The 14,223-nt window shown below is 39.8% G+C and overlaps 1 protein-coding gene across 3 annotated transcripts in view; it reads left to right on the top strand.

Moving 5' to 3' along the window:
* Nucleotides 1-14,223, top strand: part of CPED1 (cadherin like and PC-esterase domain containing 1) — a 158,016-nt gene that overhangs the window by 52,346 nt on the left and 91,447 nt on the right. For all 3 annotated transcript variants that reach the window (XM_063396755.1, XM_063396757.1, XM_063396756.1), the window contains exons 6-7: nucleotides 4,073-4,229; nucleotides 5,704-5,872. In XM_063396755.1, coding sequence (XP_063252825.1) covers nucleotides 4,073-4,229; nucleotides 5,704-5,872 — 326 coding nt within the window. The remainder of the gene's footprint in view (nucleotides 1-4,072; nucleotides 4,230-5,703; nucleotides 5,873-14,223) is intronic.

Raw genomic sequence — 14,223 nt, forward strand, 5'->3', positions numbered from 1 at the left:
ACAGATCTGACAGTTGATAGACACTTGAGAAACAAAGTGACCTCTTTCTCACAGACAGAAGTCTTAATTGTTCCTTGCTCCATGTTTGAAGTGTGTAAAATATAGTCTATTTGATCTTGTACGAAGTAAGAAGTTAGCTAAAAAACCCGTATTACAACCTTCCTTCTAACATCAAAGGATACTATAGAAGGAAAGATGAAGAGGACACATTCTCATTCACCTTCTGTTTCTTTTTCCTTCAACCAAATGTGACTTAGTTCAACCAGTAGGGTACTCTCCTGCTGAATTCCTTGCCTTTGCAGATCACCAGATGTTCGTGTTAGCCTAAGTGTTCCATTTACCACCAAACCAGGTGGCTGCAGCCTGGCTTTGCTTCAGGAATTCTTAATTTGTCCAAATGTACTTCTAGCTATTGGTAAACCTTTTGCTCAGCCACACGTTGTAACTCTTAAATCAGCTATTCTTTACTGTGTGTCTCATGTTACACTTCAGAACTCTGAGCCAAAGACAAGTAAATAACTTGTGAGCCGGAGATTGGGGGAGAAGGAGCAAGAAGCCAGAGCTTTGTAAAACACTTGAAAGGCCTCATTAGATGTCAGTGAGGCTTCTGCATTAGGTATCAGTTGTCACTGTCAGCTGATCTGTTTGACTGTTGTACTTTGAGAAACTGCAGTACAGAACAGTATCTTCCACCAGTTCATGTGACAAAGAAGTGCTTAATTTTTTTGATCTAGAGGTGTTGACTTGCTTTGTTGAATTTTATACCTTCTCTTTGCATATGCCATGCAGCTGCTCTTATGTCTCAGGTCTGTGTTTTACCTGCTGCTGTGGTTAGTGTGTGAATTCAAGTGAGAACATGTAGTGGCCTCCTTACTCATCAGCGTGGCCTCACAATGAACACCCTAGGAAGCAGTAAAGTGGTGTTGTTGTCAGTGTTTTCAACAGCACCATTCCAGAGATGTCAGCATCAGAAACCTTCTTCAAGACAGAATTTCAAGGAAATGAAGCTTTGTGGTTTTTTCCAAGTGAAGGCAGGTATCCAGCCATAGGTCCTTTGCTTTACATTGGAGCATCAAAAATGGCAGCAGCAATAAGTACTTGTGGCAAAGCCTTCAGCTGCTCCTCAGGAAAAACAGCACTTTGTGTAACATTTCCATTACTGCATAGCCAGTGTAAAATGAAAAATAATCTTTTGTTTATTTTTTCCTTCAATCTTGAGAGTCTGCTACAAAAATTACAGTTTACAAATTACAAATAATAAGATTTGGGTTTTTGAAAGAGGGGTTGTAGTCTGGACATGGTATTAGGATGCTGCAACTCTTTCTGACTTGGTTTCCCAAGCTGCCTGACACATCAGCCGCTGAGCCTGCTTCACCTCTTCCACTATAAAATGTTGATGTTGTTTACGTACTTCAAGAGGACTGCTTAATTAACAACAGCTTGTAAAGTGATTTCAAGATGGAAAAACATGGCAATTACTGCAAACAGTAAAGGCACTGCAGGCTAATTTTCATTGATGATAAAGTTGATTAACAAATACACAGCTCTAATAAACACTGTTACTGCTTTTGAGTGCAGGAGCAGGTGAAGAGTTGCCATGAGAACAGATGCAGCTGAGTGTGCTCAGTTCAACACTACTGATGTCTCTGTATTATTATGATAATTGTGTTCATTGATTACTAGGAGTGGATTTACCAAAGTGAGGGACTGTCACTCCCTCTTAACTCTGCCTGATGGCATACATGCTCTGTGTCATCTCAAAGGAGTAAGCACCTAGTGACAGTCTCACTTCTTCTTAGAGCCCCCTTGTGATGCGCTGTCTCCCAGGGGGATGCCAACACTAAAACAATAAAGGGGTATAAGGCACCATACAAACAGGATACTCTATAGAAGAGGTATAATTTATGACCAGTGCCCTTTTTCGGTTTTCAATGCTAATTATCAGTGCCCTGAAATTTGTTTAATATGGCAGGTGATTTTTTGTTTGATTGGTTGTGGGGTTTTTTTGGTGGTTTTGGTGGAGGTTTTTTTTGTGTGTGGGGGGGTTCCTTTCTTTCTTTCTTTTTTTTTTTTTTTTTGGAAGGGGGTGGTTAGGGTGTTTGGTTTTGGTTTTGGTTTTGTTGTTTTTGAGGCATTTTGCAATGACTTAGGGCAATACTAAGGATCTTCTTCCCAGTAGTTTGAGAATAACAGGACAGTTGTGTTTTTAATCTGTTCCTACCCATTTGTTTTACTTTGTTACATCCAGCTCCAGGAAATTGTCCACTGGGTAGTAACAAATGAATTAATGCCAAAGTAATCTTTTTTTTTTCCTGAAACAGTTAAAACTCTCTTTTAATAGGAATAAATACAGGTACACAAACCTCATCTCATTATTTTCAACCTCTGTCTTGTGAGTTGCTACTTGTTGCTTTAACAACACAATTAGAAACATGTTTTTAAAAGGAAAAAACACATTGCTTTCTCTTGAGTAATGATCTGTACAGCCCTTCTCTGCCATGTTCTTATTTTCAGTAAAATGTTTACTTTCTTTTAAATAGCTAAAGTGATGCATAGGAGTAATTACATGAGACCATTGCTAATTGCCATGGTGAAATGCCTTAGTCTATCTACAGGGTAGAAATTGCTATAGTAAAATGCCTTTGTGTCTTTACATCAAGTCAGATATGGGAAAAAAATACAACTTGGTTTTGCAATCTGATTCCTATGTATATTCAGAAGCAAGCCTGCTAAATAAATTACTTAATGGGAGTTTACTTTTTTCCTCCTGTTGTCACTACACAGTCAAGTAGGCAGAGAGGTCTGCTTTTGTTACTGTACCATCAAAAACCAGGTAGTCACTTGCAAAATTCAAATCAGTTATAAAGCATAACATAACATAAAGATGTCAGTGTGAAAATAATTTAAGCATGATGTGCTCTATTAAATAACTGCCTGGTTTTGATTATTAGAGCCTTTAATCCTGCTAAATGGTGCATGTAAGACAGAGGACCAGATTAATTCTAGATCCCAGTTGAGACGAGAAGGTTGAGCTGAGCTGATCTCATAAACGACCAATAAATACAGACAATCACAATGTCCTTTTAATAGGTTATCTGTGAAGATGAATAGGTTTTTTCTTTAAATATGTGTTTACAGGTCATCACCAAGAACACAACTTCAGTTTTATTTTTCATTTCATGTACCAAAGTTGAGAGTGCATGCTTTAGAAAAGCATAGCACACAGCAGTATATCATTAAAAAGAAAATATGGTTTGGGAATAATTTGAACAGCTTGATTTTTCCTGACCATTACTTAAAAACTTGAAATGTGAGTTGTGTTAGAGTTAATGAAAACTACCCTGCATGAAATAATGACACAACATAAGGGCTTTGTGCCTTTTTTATCAAGCATAGTAAAAGCAGAAAATACATGCTACCCCTTGACTGATCTCACATCACAATATTTTGATTACTATTAATAGTCACATGCCTCAATAACCTTGAGAACTCTGATACATCAGTCCTGCTCCCGCTGTGTTTGGTGGCAGAACTAAGACTCCCATAGGTTTCAGTACAAGGCAAATTAAGGCAAATTGTAGCCTTAATGTGAATGTAGAAAAAAGGATATATGCTTATTTATTGAGCTATGTTATTACAGTGGCAAAGTCCCTTGGTCCTTAGTTAAAGATATTTCTTATCCTCAGTAATTGTAATTAGTGCTCCATGAGAAACTAAGTTTTGGTGTTCTATATTTGGAAATCAACTATTTCAATCTTTTCTAGAAGGAAAAAGGGAATGCTTTTTGTATGCAGTATTGCTATACTCACCTCTAAAGTGGGAGTTGCAACTAAGCCTTTCAGCCTGCATCTTGGAGCCAGAAGGGGGTGCTTAGTGGGGGTGAAACTCTCTGCTAGAAGATCCAAAAAAAAAGGTTTATTGTCTCAGCATTTGTTATTTTACATTTTCATCTGATGATGGTAGCTCCTCTCTGTCTATTGTGTTTTATACATTTAATCCTTAGCTGCAGGAGTCCAATCCTGCTTTCTTTGCTCTGCTGACTTCCGTTCTCATCCCCTTGGTACTTTTTCAGACCTGCAGCTCCCACTTGTCACCCCAGACTGTTCTGGTCAGCCTGGACTGTCAAGGGCCAGCACGACAAGAAATGTGTCCCAGAGCAGCACAATCACTGAGCAGACACGTGCCTCCCATCTGCAGCACGGGTGGAAGCAGAGCACGAGCACAAAGCTGTAAGTTGGTGATAACCTACCCTCAGAAACTGCCAGTACTTCAGCATGCAGTTATTTGGGAGTCAAGGATGCAGAATGCAGCCACAGAAGACGGAGCACTTGGATAGATTGCCTCTCATATTTGCAGAATGTTTGTTTCTCTTTTAGCCAAGTTTGCACATGGTTTGGGTATAAACCTCTGAGTCTTTGTGTTGAGGCATTGAAGCACCTCAACAGATAAACAGAGACCCAGAGACTCCCCTGAATCTTTAGGTCTCATGGTGGCTGAGCTGTTTCCTGCTCCTGTCCCTCCTTTGCCCTTGCCACAGACACACTATGTAGTCCTTTGCACAGAGATCCTCTCTTAAGGTGAAGAACCAAGAAGTACTTGATAATTTGTTATCAAGTGCTGTTTCCTGCATCACGCTATTTCACAAATCTTATGTTCCGAGGACCTGCTATTCTGCAGAGGGGAGAAAAAGTTCTCTTTAAGATAGATGTTATTAGACTTACTTAACAGATAGCAAAATTGAGGTCTGGAAAGGCCTCATATTGCCAAAAATTACACAGAAATGGAAGACGAGCCCCTTGTCTTTTACCAGTAATCAGTCTTAGAGACCCATAATTTCTGTAGTCATCTTCCCATTGAATTTTCTGTTAAATTTTCTATGAGGTAAATTGATACTCAGAGATTTTAACAGACAGGTTAAGAATGCCATTGTGAATATGCACAAGTATAGCTCAGATTTCCCCAAGTAACAAGCTTTTAAATAACAGGTTTTTTCTTAGGTTTGCTTTTTGTCTGTTCTGTTTCTATAACTGGCTCTCTTTGTGTGTACTGTGGGAGCCAGTTTATAGAGAGCTGTGTCACTTCTTAAACAAAGTTGCTTGCAGAATTCTTAAGTTTAAGTGATTTATTATGGGTTATCTAGGTATCCTAGTCTTTCATAATATTTGGAATGATCGTATATGGTTTTCATTCGGGGAAATATGCAGCACCACATGTTTCTGTCCCTTTATTACAGAGGAAAGTGCTAACAATGGTGCAGTCTTTCCATAGCATTGGGTGGGGGTGCTTTGCTGAATTCACTACAAATCAGCATTAAATAGGATACCTTGACTATGCATTTCTATTATTTAAGATGCTTGGATTTCATTAATGCTTAATTTAATCTTTCTTTCACTCTGAATATCCTGGATTTCTAACACTTAATTGTTCCCACAATGCAGTTACCCATATGTACTCTCAAACATCACTCCCTCCAAATACAGTTTCTTCCTGAGTTTGGAAACTAAGAGTTAAAAATGCTGAAATCAGTAGAATTACTCTATGTAAAGTTTTGTTCCAGCCTACTTTATTTAATCTACTGTGTTGCCTAACTTGGGGGAAAAAGCACTGATTTTCATATTCCCCTAATTTCACTATTTCACTATTTTCTTATAGCTGATTTGCAAAAGAACTGTATTAATGCTACATATTTCTATTGCTTTCCAGGAACCAAGTATCAACTACATCAGACCACAAGGACATCCTTAAGGCTCAAGACCTTTCTGTATTCATCAAAGCATATGTGCTTGTGACATCCTTAACACCCCTGCGGGCATTCATTCATTCAACCACCACTGTCTGGCATCCACCCAAGAAGAAGCATTTTACCATAAAGGTAAAACACTTAATTTCCTCAGTTTTCCACCTTTCAGGAAAAGTACGTAGAAAACTAGAGAATTTCTTTTTTCTTTTTTACCCCTTCTTTATTAGCAGCCTACAGCCTACGGTGAATATTCTTCTAATGTACAGTTTTCATTTCTCAGAACAAGTGGGGTTTGCTTCATGAAGCAGGAAAGCATTGCCCTGTGCACTGGGGGCCTGGGATTTGCATATCTCCAAGCCCATTTTTATTGGTGACATTTTACAGCAGTTGCAAGGTCAGAGTTTTCTCTGAAGCATAGCAGTGTGGGTGCTGCCATGCAGTAGCAACTTCTGCTGCGATATTGACAGTGTTGTGAAAAGGGAAAGCAAATACTTAAAACGGTTTGTTTAGATTTCTCTTTTAGGTGTAGTAAAACAGACTAGAGGAGGGTCAGGTCACTTCTAAATAAGTATACCATGGATAGGATGGTTCCCCCATGGTCTCCATTTTATGAAAAAGGATGTTTCATATGTGCCTTAGATTAATTCTGGATATCTTCAAGTGGATATCTCTCTCCACATCTTGCTTTCTCAGCAGTCCCATGGATTTGCAAATATGCCTTCCCATTCCTTTCTTCTTCTAGCAGGGGACTGTGCTTGTAACACATATCTCTTTGTGAAGAAGCTACAGTTGTGCCATTGCTTCTTCCCCCTGAAGAATTATGGTCACAATGTGACAGTGATGTCTTGAGGTCACACAGATCAGCTGCTGCAGCAGCTGTTAAAGGATGGGTGTGCTTTGCCCATGTAGCCTTCTTGGGTAGGAGCAGGTCACAGCTTTGGATCAGTCTGGGTGTTGTGGTATCACTGTCAGGACTGTTGATGATATCAGCCATTTGGTATATTCTGCAATTTTAGCTCTCGCCCAGTGGAGTGCCTAGGCTAAGCTCATTATCTAATTCTGGTCATTGGAGAAACAGACACCTCTAGAGAACAAATCATACCACTTAATTTAGATGCCAGTTTTGGAATGAGTTTCCTGGTGAAAGTGTTTGTTTCCTTCTATGGGCTATGACATTCTTAGAGAACATGCCAAATTCTGGATTGCCAAAATTAGGTGAGCTGAATTTACTTCTCTCTTCCCCCCGACTTAAGTTGTGGAAGCTCATGGAGGTATATTACTTTGCCATGTATTTTCCTCCATTTACATTTATGAAGAGTAATGGTCACTCGCTTTCAAACTCTGGGATTCAGTTTTGGTTTACGCTTATTAAAATAGCACAATATCCAGCAGCATCACTGTTGCAGCTGAAGTAGGGACTACTTTAAAGGCTAGTAGTCATTAATAATTCTGATATCGCTCTGAAAAACAATTCCCACTGAGGGAAGTCTGCTGAACAGGGTGCCAGCCACCATTTACAGAGCACTTTGGCAGCTGAAGAAGCAATAAAAATGATAAATAGATGTAGCAGTGCATCTGCAGTGGTTCCAATCTGTTTACTACTGTTGTGGCATTATGCCTTCCATAGCTTCAGACAAACTCATCAAAATTGTGAAAAATACACAAAATACAGTCACCATTTGTGAAAGAAAGCACATTTGTAGTGATGTAGATATTGAAATGCAAATTAAAAACTGATGGAAAATGGGGTGTGTAAGGCTGCCTCTCAGCACAGTGTGCCATGTAAAGAAGGGGGCAGGAAGCTTCCAGGAGAACAGAGACACTGGGAGTTTATAGAGTGGCAAGAAAGCACTACCCGGAAAAATCATATAGAGAGTCTGGGCTTGATGCAGAGGCAATAGGCAGGTCTCCCATCTGAAAATACTTGGGAGAAGACATGAATTCAGCCACTGATATCCTTTGTTAAGAGATTTTGTCAAATTTCTCAAAAGCTTCATGGAGGCCTCCATCACTTGCCAGTGCAGCATACAATGCCAGAAGAGTAATCTCTCCCAAAGTGGCCAGTGGAGCAATGCATGCTTGTACCAGCCAAGGAGCCTGGTCCAGAAAGCTCCTAAGCTTCAAGTTTCTGTCAGCTCTATTGTGTAGGATAGAATTTGCCACGTTTTGAAGGTTCAACCTGTCAGTAGTCTATACAGACAGAATATCCAAGACCTGTTTTTCAACTGATAGACTACTCATCAGGGACTAAACATGCCTAGAGAGGAGACTTTGGTCTAGAAAATTTTGCCAGTGGTTTTCAGTGTTTTGTTTGCAACTGACTGATTTTCTTTTCTTTTTTCTTTTTTTTTTTTTTAATGCAGAGATGAGAATCATTTTGATTATCTGCTTTCAGTAATGTTATACCATAATTCAGAGACCTCCTGTCGTGGTTGGGGGGGAGGTGAATTTTTCCAGGGAGATGTGGGCAGTCCAATCAGTGATCAGCTTCTCTGCTGGCACCTGGATTAGTCACTCGGAGGTTTGGACACGCCTCTGAGGACACAAAGAGTTAAAAGCAGGAGTCTGGAGGGTTCGGCCTCTTTTCAGATCCCGGTTTCAGCAGAGAGACGTGTCAGGCTTCCTTCCCCTGCCCAGCCACGAGGCTGGGTGGGGGAGGGGAAACACGTGGTCAGGCTCAGGTAAGCCAGAGCCCCCAGGGGGGGGAGAAGAGAGGGGACAGGACTGGAACTGAGCTGCCCCGTCCAGGATGGAGGGGTGGAAAACTGTGGAAGTGCCTTCTGTGTGTGCTCACCCCCCTCCTCCCCCCCAAACTCCGGGAGAAGGTGCCCAGCCACGTGGGGGTTGCCCAGCCTGGGAGTGCCTGAGCCTGCACCCTGCCGAGAAAAAACTGTTAACCCTTGCTTGGCAGAAAGAAACTTTTCTTAGACATTGATTCTCATGACTGGTGGTTTCGGAGGAGAGAGGGAAGCGGCCTGGGACCGAGATGATAAAGCATGATTGAAAGGAACTCGATGGAAGAATGAGAGGAGTAGCCTTTTGAGCTAGAATTCTCTTGCATAATGTCAGCCATGGACTGAACTTAAGTCTCTTTTGAACATAAACTGCATTTTTGGGTGGATGCAGCTGCCCTTGTTTTTGCTACAGTGACTGGCACTTGGAAGAGTAGAGCGAGCAGAGAAAAGAGGGGGAGGGTGAGGTGGCGCCCTCTGCCCTCAGGGCAGACCTGCTCCTGGAACCCCGGCCCCTGGGTAAAAAGGGGGAGAGCTCGGCATGCAGCATCCTTAAAAAGCCCTGTATGTAGTTTTGGCCTATGAGACAGCGGTGAGAGCGCTGGACATAAGAAAAAGAGAGTGTCACCTTAGCAGACTTCTCCGGGCGGTGCCAGGGGTGACATGGGAACACATAAGGGGTGGACCCGTGTTTTCTGAGGAACAGTCTGTGGTGCGAGAGAGACTCCTCTCTCCCTTGCTGAATTGAAGATTAGTTTGTTTTTGAGTGGTGATTGTTTAATCTAAAACCCAAGAGTTGGTCTTTGAAGAGTGATGGGTGGGGAGGTAGAAACTGGGAGAAGAAATGTTCTAAGAAGTTTTTATTTCTGTCTCTGTGTGTGTTTAAGAGTATTTCTGTCCCTGTTCTTATGTAATTAATAAAGTTTTGGTGGGTTTTTTTTTTGTTTTCAAGATTTAAGCCTGCTCTGCTCTGTTCCTGATCACATCCCACAGGAGCTGTTAGAGAAAAAACATATATTCATGAGTGCACTAACATCTGGCCAGTGCTAACCCATGACACCTCCTCAGTGTGTATAGACCTCTGGTCAGGAAAATTTTTCTCATACTAGTATAATTGCAACATTTTTAATGAGAAATTAATTCACATTTGTGTTTAACTTAGTTTTGCTATCACAAACTCAGTATGTTAAATATGTTTAAAATTTGGTCTCCTGTGTACAACAATGCATTATGGATGCTAGGAGTTACTAGACTATGGGATATATGAAAGAGAGATTTTTAAAAAAAACTGAAGATGAGGTAGCTATATGATATCAATGATTGAGAGAAACTGTGTGAAGAAAAAACAGGAGTTTCATTAAATAATACTGCATTCCCCACTGCCTTTTTGTTAGTAAACTATTGTAAATGATCTTTGCAATATATATTTGCTTTTTGTAGTCATAGTGGCATGGCTTCAGAATGATTCCTTGAATAAGCATTGGTCAAATGGCAGTTCAGGAAGAGTTCAAGTGTGTTTTGCTCACCAGCTGCCAGGTTTTCTCTGGATTATACATATTTTAGTATTTCATTTCAGGAAGAAATAGAAGGTAAATCCTGAGCTGGCATGAGGATTTTGTGTGCAGTCAAGAGGTAACAAAAGTGCAACTCCAGATTTGGGCCCAGCATGGGGAAATGCAAGAGATGCAGGGGAGAGAATGGCTTTCTGCCACACAGATGTTTAGATATGAGAGCTGTGTAATAGCCTTATTTCTTTGAGGAGAGTTGGAAACTGCATATTTAGACCATCTGTGTGTTAAAAAATTATTAATAAAATAGAAGCTTTGTATTTTGCATATTGTACCAGTTAAGGGGTCTTTGTAAATGTATACAATAATTCCTTTTGTGTTAATCGACATTATGTATATGTATTGAGAAGAATGCTGATCCCTGAATAATTATCTCTTTTATAGAAGCCAGTGTACAAACCAGTAATTTGTGATTAATTATTTCAAGGCTTAACACACTGTGAACTGCTTCCTTTGCCCTGCCATTAACCTTTCCCAGCCTGATTCCAGTGCTTTATGAAGGGATGCACTTTTGTAGACAAGTACCGCGTCCTGCATCATCAGGGAGGGCTCTTCTGTGCTGTCAGCAACTTCCCATGGCCCCTGCTATGGCTCATCATCCTTTTGCTCATCCAAAATAGACAGGTGCCTCCTCGACTTGAATTCCTTGACTGGTGTTCTTGCATAACCCTTGATGGGCTCAGGTGAAACTCTGTTTGTAAGTAATTTTCTAGTTGTGAAGTGTAGTAAGTATAATTTATTAAAGCAGCTGCTGCTAAACTTACTGTGGTGTGTGTCACTATAACTGTTGCTGAAACTGTCTTTGTGTATTAAGTATTTGGAAACTCGTTTCCAAATATAGATTTTTTTTTTCCTACTTAACATACGTGCAGGTAAAACTGGACCCTTACCTTTACAGGAAATCCATCTTTTAATCTGATTTGCCGGTCTGGCGGAGAGACGAGCGTGGTGGAAATTAAATTGCAGTATTGCCCTCAAGTGACCAGCTTTGGTACTACTTGAAGTATTAACCACACGTATTTTAAGTGAGATAGAAAACATACATACAGATAAAGAGAAACATGCTTGCAAACAGCGGAAAGGCTTGGGAATTTTCTTTCCCCTTTGTTTTATATTTATTCTTTGTTTGTTTGTTTTAATTTTATATCTTTGCCCTGTCACTTACAGGAGCAAACACACAAGAAAAATTACCATCAATTCTTAATCAATTAGATTGCAGGGTTATGTGGGCCTAAAATTAAATTTGTGCATTAGGTTCTGTTAGAATACTGCAATGCTCTTCTTTCTGGCAGATTGAGCATAATATCAATGCCATCTCTGTTTTCTTTCCTCATGATATCTATAATTTCTCTTTTCACTGATATAAGAATGAACTGGGAGGGATCAAAGACATGCTTAGTCTGATGCACTGCTATTTGTGGCAGTCAAGAGAGCATCAGAAATCTATGTTATAGGACAAACAAAGTTGTAGTGGTCCCTAGGCAGACTATATCTGTTTCTGGTAACCTGCGGGGTTAGAAACACAAAACTGGAAGTAGAATATATGTCTTGATGTTTAATAAGCGCCAATGGGCTTTTATGCATGCAATTCACTACTAGATTTTTAAATTCATGAATGTTTTTGGTTGTAGCAATGTCTTCGAGCAATGATACTCGTACATTTCAGATTTTAGGTACAGATTGTTTATGTGTTGCTTGAGAAAGAGTATTTGCTTTAAAGCTTCAGCAAAGTCAAATATGACTTGATTTCATATCCTTAATTCTTGTCTTAAAAGAAAGAATAAGAAATCCTTCCTTCTTTGACTTCATCTGTGCCAGCTTGTTATACAGTGCACAAATAAAATTCTTTCTAGAGTTCTCTTTCTGCTTTTCTCATTCTGAACATCCCTATTTAGCTAAGTAAGAGCTTGAGACTGATTGTCCTCTACACCATGTGGATATGTCATAAGTTTTTACACTATTATCCTGGCCCTTAGAACTTTGGTGTTTTTCTAGTTCACATATCCTCTTGCTTTGGCTGTTCAATCCAGTCAGCTCTGTAAGCATGCCCTTCTGTGGCTTCCAGCTATCCTAGACCTGCCTGCTATTATCCTGATTCTTCTCATGTTTCCTTTTTTTGGAATCCATCTTCCCTTAGTCAAGCTTATACGCTTTTGGTTCTCACAGCAACCTGGGAAATACTGTTAATAAATCTCCTTTACTTTTCCTCTAAGAAAGGTTCCCTGAGTTGGGAAACCATTCTTAGTTCAATCTCAGTCAAAAGGCCTAATTTCATGGTTGCTGAAGCTGGTCAGTGGCTTTTTGCTTTTGGACTTAGTCTTAAGAGCAAGGAACTTGAGAGAAAAGAAATCTTTCTCAGATGGCCTTGTCTTCTCCATGTAATTAAGTTATGAATGTGTTAAGGGGCAAGATATTGGGGTTTTTTGTGAACGATTTTTTTTCCTGGACAATTTAATGCGATATTTTTAAAAATCTTATGTAACAAAAAATATATGCAAAAGTGGGAAATTTACTGTAAAAATATTTTGATACTAATGTGATTTCCCCTTTCATCAAGTGCCATGTTAGAGCTGCAGAGAAAGGGCACATCATAACAATAAATAAGGAGTGGAATAAACAGATCTACCTGAGCTAATGCAATAAAATTATGATAAATCACTGAACTGTTTTCTGGTGGTTTATTCTGGAATCATTCATACATGGTTCATGGGTATATTTTTCTCCCATTACATGGCCTTTGAACTATTTCTATATGCTCTGGTCAGTGGAAAGGTCCACCTGTGCTAGCAGAAAATATTGGAAATAGCTTCATTGCTAAGTACGCTTATTCCTGGCCTTCTATGTGGAAATAGTTTTTATTCTTGCAAACGTGTAAGATGTTTAGATACTACCATAAATATAATCAAGGAGATTACTGTTTGTCTTTAAACCAGTATTTTTATACATATGAACAACTTATGCCCAAAAGCATTTGGACATGGTGAAGAAATTTTACCAAAGATCCAGTAAGAAGAATGAATTTACAAAGTTGAACTGAGAGAATAGAGCCTATGTTGAAAGTTTTTAGAGATTTATTAAATTATTCAAGCTATTTTCAAGAAGAGGCAATTACTGTAAGACCTTGAGAGCCTGAATATCCAGCTGATCAGAAAGAATGCAACAGTTCCAGTACGTAGCAGAACAATCTGGAGAGGATGCCCTTTGCTACTTCAGGAAGGGTAATTTCTTGAAACCAAAAGTCATACTTTCACCCCTGAGACATAAACCTTACTTTCCAACTCTTATCCTGATAATTTTTTCTGGTTTGTCATTTTGAAGGCTCCTGCTAGGAACCAGCAAGGTCTTTCAAAATCGATTCATACAAATACTGTAAAGTAGGATGTTCTAAATCCTAAAATGAAAACCTCAAATTTGCATTGAATTACTCAGTGGTGATCTCTTCTTCTACCTCCTTGCCTCTGAGATAGGTTCAGAGCTCATCTATGCCTCCAAGGGGGAGTTACTGTTACAGGAAAAAATGTAGGAATTCACATTGCTTAACCAAACCCAGAAGTGTCAAATTGATGACATACAATCAACTGGCAGCCAGTAATTATAATATACCTTCTATCAATTTCAGTAACAGAGGAGATAAATCATGATGCCAGACACTTAAAACACTTAACTGAAAACTGCACATTTCTAAACATCCTTCTGTAAATACTCCCTGAAACTCTAGTGACATCTACTCATTCACCCATGTTTATCCAGCCTCTATCTCACAGGCAACAAAGGTGACAGACACAGTGCTGCTCTCCTGGGATGCAGCTTCCCTTCTTTTGTGCACCTCTGCACTTCTTGGAGAAGTGGGGGCCCCTGCTCTGCGGGTGTCCATTTCACATGTACCCACTCAGGAGCTGTGCCCATCCTTACATCCCAGTATTCCCTGCAGTCTAGGCAGAAGCTGTGGTGCCAACAGGCTGATTTGTGCCAGTGCCTGATCAGGTTTTGGCTGCTGCTTTCTCCATTGAGTCTCTCTCCTGTTGCAAATTTTCATGCTCCTTTTCTGTTATTTCCCAAGCTGACTACTTCTTTGTTTCAAAAGTCACTTTGTAATTTCCTGGCTGCTGTTTAACCTTGCTGATGGTCACATTCCTCTTTATCATGGTAAGTTTGGTCAAACATCATCCCAGACAGTTCTGCA

Source organism: Prinia subflava, chromosome 4 (genome assembly GCF_021018805.1).
Source record: "Prinia subflava isolate CZ2003 ecotype Zambia chromosome 4, Cam_Psub_1.2, whole genome shotgun sequence".
Lineage (NCBI taxonomy): Eukaryota > Metazoa > Chordata > Aves > Passeriformes > Cisticolidae > Prinia > Prinia subflava.